Raw genomic sequence first — 8901 nt, 5'->3', positions numbered from 1 at the left:
CTCTCCGCTCCCCTCCTCACCCTGGGGAGAAACAAGAACCACATTCCTTCGGGTCGGGGAAAACACCCAGCGCTGCCCAGAGGGGAAAACCCTTTGTTTTAAAAACTGAGCACCAGCCTGCATACCTAGGCGATGAGGCAGCCCGAGCCTGGATTTGGGGGCCTCAGTAATGGGATGATGGAGCAGCTATTTTCTCCTCCTACACGTGCACCCCCATCTGTTCGAGATTTCCCTTCCAACTCCAGCTTGGCTGGCAGGCATGTCCCTAAGAAGCTGCAGGCCAAAATGGAGAGAGAGAGAACCGACTCCCTCCTCCACACATCCTGACTTGCTGCCAATTGCCAGAAAAAGAGGGCAACATTTGGGCATTTACCAGAAGACAAGGATGTGCCTTTTCATTTGTCTTTTATTTTACATTTAAAAAGAGGTTATTGCTCTAACTGAATCAGAGGTAAGGACCTCTCCCCTAAGCAGCCTTGGCCTTGCAGTCCCATTCAGCAGGGATGGAAGTCACAAGACAATGAGTGGAGCCTCATGCCCTCCCATGAGGAAGCCCTTAGTATTGCTGACATCTGCCTTTCACCCTGTCTCTCCTCCCTCCCTGTGCTGCCACACCAGGGCGAAGCAGAGCAGTGGCTGGCCTAGCCACGAGAGCTCTTATAGACCGGATGGTGGGGCCGGTCTTTGGGTGATGGCTTTCAGCTCTATGGCTTGGGGGCCACTGCTCTTACCATTCAGTTCAGCAGGTATTCACTGAGCGCCTACTGTGTGCCAGGCTTGTGCTAGGTGTGGTCCTCCCACATGCCCGTCCTTAGCCACCAATGGAAGACGCAGAGGCCCATCTCTTCACACGCAGGCATTCAGCGGCTGTAACTTGCAGTCCTAGGGAAGAGTCTGCCTTCCCCTGTCAAGCACCATTTTTGTTTTGTTTTGTTTTGTTTGCCAGAAAGGGGCAGTGGAGAGAGAGACCTGTCACCTCACACCACTCAGGCTCTAGGGAAGGACATGAGGACCCTGGGTAGCTTTCACAGAACCCTGGATGAGATGGCAAGATATGGAGACCCCAGAGGCCAGGGCTGCTCTGTCTGTGGTAAATGGCTCAGGCCTGCCTTCTAGCAGCTTCCATTCCAGAGCGGGTGATTTAGCAGCCCCCAGGATGTCCCATGTGGACACACCTTTTCAGTCATGTAAGCCAACATTGTCACAATTCCAAGACTCTTCCTAAAGAAATGGGGCCAGTACCGTCCAGGTCTCTTTCCTACCTTGTCTTCTTAAGACTGCAGACTAATTATGTTAAGGGTCAAAATAAGGGCCAAAGAAGACAGAGGCTGCGGGCAACCAGCTTGGGGAATTCCTCTGCCCTCTGGAGTGAAGCCCTTCCGTCACATTTTCCAAAGAGACAAAACATAACATCTTACACACTCGCAAAGTTGTGCATCACACCGCAAGTCCTTGATGGCTGGATCCAGGAAAGGCTTGCTGGCAGCCGTGCTCCTGCCCTGTGGCTTTCCTGAAGGCTCTCAGTCTGAAAGACACAGCTGAAGTCAGTCTAGGTGCTTGTCATCTCCCGGGAGCTCTGTGCATTGTCTCAAAGAGGAAGCCAGTCCAGAAGAGGCGAGGAGGCAGAAAGAAGGCTGTGTCTCATGCAGCTTTGCCTTTTCCAGAATGGGGCCAGGCCTTTTAGTTTTGTGGCTTATTTTTTGCAGATTTTGGGTTCACAGTTCGGTTTCCTTCAGCAGACTAGGATGGGGAAGAGTGCCAACGGTGCGGCCGGCTGTGCCTCCCCCCATCCGCAGTCCTCCCCGTCCGGGTGCCCATGGACCCGGGGACAGCAGAGAAGAAAAATGAAATCCTTTTCCCTGCAGACGGGCAGTCATGCTTCGATGATGTTCACCGAGGGCTTGTTTGGAAACTGGGAGGAAAAAAATGAGAGAAGCAGCCAGGGCTAATTGAATAGACTTCTTGCAAGGTTGGAACTAGAGAGAGGACACGAGAAGGAAGGGCTGCAGCCTAAAAGCCAGGCTCTCGTCCCGCGGTGAAGGAAAGGAGTGGCCCTGCCCGCGTGCCTCGTCTCTCTGCCTTCTTAAACCCAGCCTTCGGCCTCACTCGCTTAGTGGCCAAGACTGGGTGCTGGGCCCTCGGCCCCAGGCCCCCTGTCCACCCCCGGCAGGGCCATCCCGCCGGCCGTTTCTCGCGCATCCTGCGGATCTGCCTCTGAGTGCAGCCTCAGCCACTGACATTGTTGAGGTGCTTCTGGAGATGGGGGTTAAAAAGAGGCTTCAGGAAAACGCGGCAGAAAGAGAGAAGCCAAGAGAGAGGACAGTAAGCCAGGGGGTGTGAGGAGATGGAGGGAGGAGATGTGGAGAGGGCCAGATGTTTGTTGGATAATCATCGTCAGAACCATGACATCTCTCACTTCTCCACCGTCTCTTCTGAGCTGCTCAGAGCGAGCACTGAAAAGGTTCTCATATCTGTTTTGCAGAAGAGGAAACGAAGGTACAAAGAGGTGAAGTGCCTGGTCAAGGTCACACAGCACAGCAGGAGCAGAAATGGGCCTAGAACCCCCTATTTGCGTGGTCCCACACCAACCGAGAAATCTGCCCTCCCCGGTCACCGCATCTGTTTAACCCCGCTGGTCCCTGGAGAAGGTCCAAAATCGATGTGCTATGTCCCGTGTGTCACCCAGGCAGCGGCCAAGAGTGGCCCTACCCAGCTGCAGCCACGCTGGGACCCGAGCTGAGCCCAGGGGCCGCCCACCCAGGTCCGAGACTCCCTCTCACCTTGCTGCGGAGAAGACCTCCGCCCTGGTGCTCTGGTGTGCTGGTTTCCGACGCACTCTTGGTCTTCTCCTTGTTGTTATTGGGTTCGTTGTCCTTGATAATGTCATACTGGCGGCAGAAGAGGGCGATGACGCCTGGGAGGGAGGCAAGAGAGAGCAGTGAGAGGCCAGAGCTCGAGGCCCGCCTGTCCGCTTCATTCCCGCTGGCATCTGCTGGGCCCCTGTTAGATACTGAGCTCCAGATGGCCTCTCCCCTGCACCACTGCACCTGTCCCCCACTAAGCCAACCCCTTTGCTGCGGCTGGGCTGATCTTCCTACGACACTCATCTGATCCCACCTTCCCCGCATTCAACCTCGGACAGCTCCCTTTTCCCCTTAGGGGAAATAGAAACCGTAACATTCGCTGAGCACGTGCCAGGCCCCGTGCAGTCTGCACTGACTCGGCCAATGCCACCGTCCTCACAGCGCTGGGAGGGTACCTGTAATTACCCTCCCCAGGTTACCAGTGAGGACGCCGATGCAGAGCGCCTCAGCACCTACTCCAGGTCCTGCGGTGGCGGAGCCGGGATGCGCACTCCAGGGCCTGCGCTCTGCTAGATGTTCATTGTTAGCAAACGAATAAGACGTGAACGTCATAGTTTTTGAAAGTCAGATACTATTAAGGCAGCCAACTCCAGTGCTGGTAGGTGTCTTCTCCATTTTTACCTCTGTGCTTTATTTATAGTGCTATTTCTTGATCTGTTTTAGATACTACCTTTTGACTTTCCACCATGGTAGATACCCCGCTTCCTTCCCCACGATCCTAACAGAGTCACATCACAATCTTGGGTTAGTTCACCATGTTTATATTGTTACGGTTATCTAAATATTGTCTGTGCCCAGTCTAATAACACACCATAAACCTCTTTTGTAAAATCCTTTGTGTTTTTTGGTCCTTTTTCTACAAGTGCCTGTTTTTTGTTTTTTTAAGTTCTTATTTATTTTGAGAGAGAGAGAGAGAGAGAGAGGGAGAGAGAGAGAGAGAGAGCTCAAACAGGGGAGGGGGCAAAGAGAGAAGGAGAGAAAATCCCAAGCAGGCTCCAAGCTGTCCGCGCAGAGCCCAATATAGGGCTCTGATCTCATGAGCTGAGAGATCGTGACCTGACCCGGAATCAAGAGTCAGACACTTAACTGACTGAACCACCCAGGTGCCCTACAAGCACCTGTTTTTTGATGTGCCTACAGAACATTTTTTCCAAACACTTCTCGATACAGCCTGTCCTCTCAACCACCATGCTAATGCAGATTTGGCATGGTGTTCGAGTCCCTCAAAACAGACTCCAGCCTACTTTACAGCCTCACCGTCCTTTACTGTCCCCTTTCTACCTTCTCTCTTGGGTCACAGCTGCACTGAGCCAGACTGAACTCAATTTGTTTCTTCTACACACTGTCATCAGAACACTGTTCCTTTTATTGGCTGCCTGGTGAACTCCTATTCATCCTTCAAAGCTCAATCCCCATGTTTCCTCCTCTCTGTGTTCTTCCCGATTTCTACTCCTAGCCCCAGAATTAATTCCCTCTCCTCTGCCCTCATGTGATGGCACTCATCACACTGAATCACAGTTAAGTATGGGCCTCCCAGACCCGGTTCCTTGCAAGCCCAGGGCTCTCCTTAGTCACGACTATAGTACTACTATCTGGAATGGGATGGCCGTTCAGAAAATGCTGGTTGAGTTAAGTACAAAGATGACGTTTGTTCTTTATCCTCAGGTAGCTCACAGACAATTGGGAAAAGGGAGAGACATGAGCCCAACTACCTCATCTAAGAAAAGCTAAAGAGAGGGAAAAGCAGTGCATTGTGGGAACAAGATGCAAGATGGCCATTCTAATGGATGGACTGGAGACCCAGCAACCCAGAAGGAGGCATGGCGGCTGCAGCCAAGGCCAGAAGGCAAAGGGGCTGTGGATGCGTCCACCCCAGGAGCCTGAACTACTCCTGAGGGAGGGAAGGCCAAGTGCTCCAAGGCAGCTCTCAATCTACTAAGTTTTTTTGTGAGAGGTCATATCTGGCCCCCAGAGCAAGACTTTGAGGCTTCTCATGTTATCTCTCAGCTGCCTCCAAGCCCCCACCCTTCGCTCCTGTGAGAAAAGGGGTCTGGCCAGGGGCCTTCATTCCCCAGAAGTCGAGTGAATTAGAGCTTGGAGGCAGACTCACCGGCCCACATGAACAGGACCACCACGATGATCAGCACCTCGCCGGTTCGCAGCTGTTGGCTCCTCCCCATCTCCTTCATGGTCACCTCATCTGTGGGGAGGGGCACACCAGGTCTGAGGCTCCGTTCATTCCCAGCCACCCCTCTAGGGCCAGGCCCAAGACCTTAAGTGCTTATTTCTATAGGTGCCCAGATATCTAACAAAAAGAGATTTGGGAACATGCCGATGGCTCCTTGGGGCAGCAGCAACAGGGCCTTGACCCAAAGCTGAGAGGCTATATCCTCATTGTTTGGGGACTAAGGTGACCTCCTCTCTCAGGTACTGCTTTACTAGGCAGCAGGGTGTGGGCAGTGGGGGAGGAAACGGGGTTGGCGCTTTCCTCAAGCCTCACCCCGCACCCCCCCCCAACAGTGCCCTGGGCCTGCCTTTGTTCTTGGCCGCCATCTTCTCAGCCTCACGAGGGGTCTTGAAGAGCACTGGCTCGCTGGCTGGGCTCTGGCCCTGAATGGAGATGGCCTGCACGTGCACAATGTACTCGGTGTCCTCCTCCAGGTCCCAGAGGGCGCACGAGCGGGTGGTGGTGTTCACCTCCTGGATGAAGCGCAGCATCCGCACGTCCTTCTTCTGCCAAGGAAAATGCCAGGCCCGCTGCTGTCAGCGCCCCGTCACCGACCCCACTCTGCCCACCTCTCTGGCGGTGACATGGGCTCACCCAGCTACCATGCTTTTATAAATAAAGCCTTTATACACATAAGCTTCCTCCCCAATCCCTTCACCTCCGCAGGGAGCTATCGTTATCTCTGTTTCCAGATAAGGAGACTGGGTGCTGAGAGGTTACAGAAGTTGCCCAAGACCGTCTCCCCAGTGAGAACTTGAACCGGGCCCCAAACCTCGGTCTTATGTTTAAGATCAAAACCAGGCTCTTGATTCCCAGATTCCAGTCAAAGGCCCCTAAGCCCTCCTTACTGATCCGTTCCCCGCTGGGGTCCCCATTCCAAGCCATATGTGCAATTCTTCTGCCTGTCCCTCTTGCTCCTTGTTCCTTTCTATTTCTGCACCCCCCCATCTCCTGCTACTATCTTGATGTGTTCTTCCCTCCCAGACCCTCAAGGGTTACCTGCTGAGAGATGGCAAATCCGATGACAACCTCATCCTCCAGGACGTCCCAGCTCACCACTGCAGAGTTGGCCTTAAGGTGCCTGACAGTGACATTCACTGGGGCCGAGGGGCTGTCTGGGGGTGGGGAGGCACCTGAGCCTGAGCACCCCCTGCTGTGGGGCCCAGGCCACTGTCTCATAAGTGGAAACCTGGGGAAGGCCACACAGTGGGGAAGGAAGAAGGCCTCCATGGGGCTGGCACATCTCAGTTCATCAGTGGTTGAAGAGCCAGGTCTGAGAGTCCCCAGGCTCCTCATGTCCAGGATGGGAGTCCCCAGTGATCACACTGGCCCGATCAGCAGTCCAAGTTAGAACTGACGGGCCTGGGCTAGGGCCAGATCTAACGGAGGAGTGGAAAGAGGTCGGGGGGGGGGGGCGCTGGTAGGGCGGGAGGAGGCATAGGTGGCCAGGGTTGCAGGTGCTGAAAGTTAGTCTGATGAAAAGCAGTCAAAAGGACTCCCAGTCCAGTGCTCTTTCTATAATACCACATTGTCAAGTGACCTTGAGGGAAGGAGAAAGACCCAGAGGTCGAGAAGAGCCAGGCCAGGGTGAGCCCTGGGTTGGGACTGAGGATCACAAGAAGAACCCCCAGTATTGTAGTGACCCAGGATCCAGACAGAACGAAGCCCGGGGAGGGGTCTATCTAGGTGAGCCTCTTCTCCACACTCTGCCAGCCTCGAGAGGCAGGTAGGGAGGTGGCAGGGGAAGATGGGGTCATGCAGAGCACGTTCTCTCAGGGGAGAGTCAAGAGTACGGGTGGGTCAAGTCTTCTGGATATGGGAAAAGGGTGAGAGGGGGTCAGTCAAGAAGGGAGAATGACAGGATGGTGGAGGTCAGGGAAGGAAGAACCTCTCTAGGAGAGGGGCCGTGAGTCACACAGCCTCTCTGTCTCCCAAGGGGCAAGTGCTGCAAGGGGGACACCTGGCCCTGACCAGCACCCTTCACCCCACAGAGGGGTGGACCTGAGGCCCAAGGGGCTGGGCCTGGGGCGACAAAGCCAAAGTGGAGATAGAGACAGAGGGACACAGACAGGTGGCGGCGGCAGACACAGAACCAAAAAACAGACAAGTGGGCTATCAGAGACAGACGTAGAGAGGAAGCAGAGAGAGAGGGAGAGAAAGCACTGAGCCACAGAGAGATGGGTAGAGGGACAGATGAGCGAGGCGCCAGAAGCCAAAGGGACAGATACAGAGCCTGGGGAGAGCCTGGGCTGGGTTAGGATGAGGCGGGCACACGGGGCAGGCCAGTGACTGCAGTAGGCTCAGGGATCCATCCCACCCACCCAGAGCCCTAGGGTGCCAGTCCCCATCCCCCTCACACATGCTCACGCAAACTGGGACCTCATCCTGCTCCGACCTGCAGAGTTGTCCTGCAGGGCTTTGGGGACAGGGAGGGAGGCCCAAGGTTGGGGGACTGGTGTCCTCGGCTGCTCCCCGGGCCAGACAAGGGAGCTCAGCTCAGGCACCTGAGGCAAAGGCCTGGGGTCAGGGCAATGGGATGAGGGGACCGGGGAATCACAAGACCCTAGACCCCAAAGACCCCAGGGCTGGGGTGGTGGGCGGGGGTGGGGGGGGCAGGGGCTGGAGGACGGGCCTGGGGGTCAAGAGGTGGGGAAGAGGCCGGGGGCAGGGAGGCAGGAAGGGCCCGGAGGACTCCCGCCCGCCCGCCCCGCGCCGAGCCCCCCGCCCGGGCCCCCTTACCCGCCTGCACCAGCGCGAGGCAGACGCAGCCCAGCCACAGGCGGAGCGCGGCGCGGGGCGGCCCGGGGCGCATGGCGGCTCGTCCGGCCGGCCGGCCCGGGGCGGCGCAGGGGGACGCGGCTCCGGCGCCCGGCGGCCGCTGGCGCTCGCGCTGCGGCCCGCGGCCCGCCCGGCCCGGCCGCCCCGCGCCGCCCCGCGCCGCCTGCATGTCGGCTCCGCGGACAGCGACTCCCGCGCGGCGGCGGCGGCGGCGGCGGCGGCGGCGGCCGCGTCCACGTCGGGCGCCCGGGGGGCGGGGCGCCCCCGCTGCGGGGAGAGGCGCGGGGCGGGGTGAGGGCGGAGGGCGCCCCCACGCCCGCCCCCTCCCGGCCCGCCGGCTGCGCGGGGCTCCCACCGCTCGCCCGCGCGCAGCCCCTGTCCCCCTCCCCCACCCCCCCAGCACACGGCCCGACCTGGCCCCTGCCCTGCCCTTCCCCAGGGAGAGGGAGGACGCGCGCCCCGAGACGCATATCGGTGCCCGCCACCCCCGCCGTGGCCCGCCCTCCCTCGGCCTGGGGGTCCCCATCCCTCACCCCAGACCGGAGGCCTCGCAGGCCTGGACAGACGTGAGCCGAGGGGAGTGTCACAACAGGGACTGGGGGGCCTAGAGTGCCTAGTAGGCGCTGGGGTGCATTCAGTAGGTGCTCAGCGTTTCACCGTGGCGGAGAAGAGGGTGCTCCGACTCACTGGGGACCTAGCTCTGTGACCCCGGCCGGCCAGTCTTTCCCCCTTCTTTGGACCTCCATTTTTGATCTCCATGAGAGTAACAGCCCGCACCTACTAGGTGCCAGACACTGTGCCGAGGGCTTGACTTGCGCGATGCCCCTTGCTTCTCACTGAACCCCTTAAGGAGTTCTCTGCGGCCCCCGTTTTGCACAGGAGACTGCAGCTCAGAGGGGTCACTTGACTTGCCCCAGGACTCACAGCAGAGCCAGAATTTGAACACAGGCTGATCTGACTCCCACACGTGCGCTTGACTCGATTGTCTCCCCACCCGGAGTGAACTCACCCACCCTACCATCCCTGAGATCC

At 57.6% G+C, this 8901-nt stretch overlaps 1 protein-coding gene across 1 annotated transcript; it reads right to left on the bottom strand.

Annotated features, from left to right (window-relative positions):
* Positions 1-388: 388 nt before the first annotated feature.
* Positions 389-8090, bottom strand: FNDC5 (fibronectin type III domain containing 5). Its single transcript, XM_060625070.2, has 6 exons — positions 7831-8090; positions 6091-6206; positions 5399-5597; positions 4975-5064; positions 2781-2914; positions 389-1912 (listed from the first exon to the last, which is right to left on the bottom strand). The coding sequence occupies exons 1-6, from the start codon at positions 8036-8038 to the stop codon at positions 1874-1876; spliced, it is 786 nt and encodes a 261-aa protein (XP_060481053.1). The 5' UTR covers positions 8039-8090; the 3' UTR covers positions 389-1873.
* Between the last annotated feature and the right edge of the window lie 811 nt (positions 8091-8901).

This window comes from Panthera onca, chromosome C1, assembly GCF_046562875.1.
Source record: "Panthera onca isolate mPanOnc1 chromosome C1, mPanOnc1 haplotype 2, whole genome shotgun sequence".
Classification (NCBI taxonomy): Eukaryota; Metazoa; Chordata; class Mammalia; order Carnivora; family Felidae; genus Panthera; species Panthera onca.
This window is presented reverse-complemented; position numbering and strand designations above follow the sequence as displayed.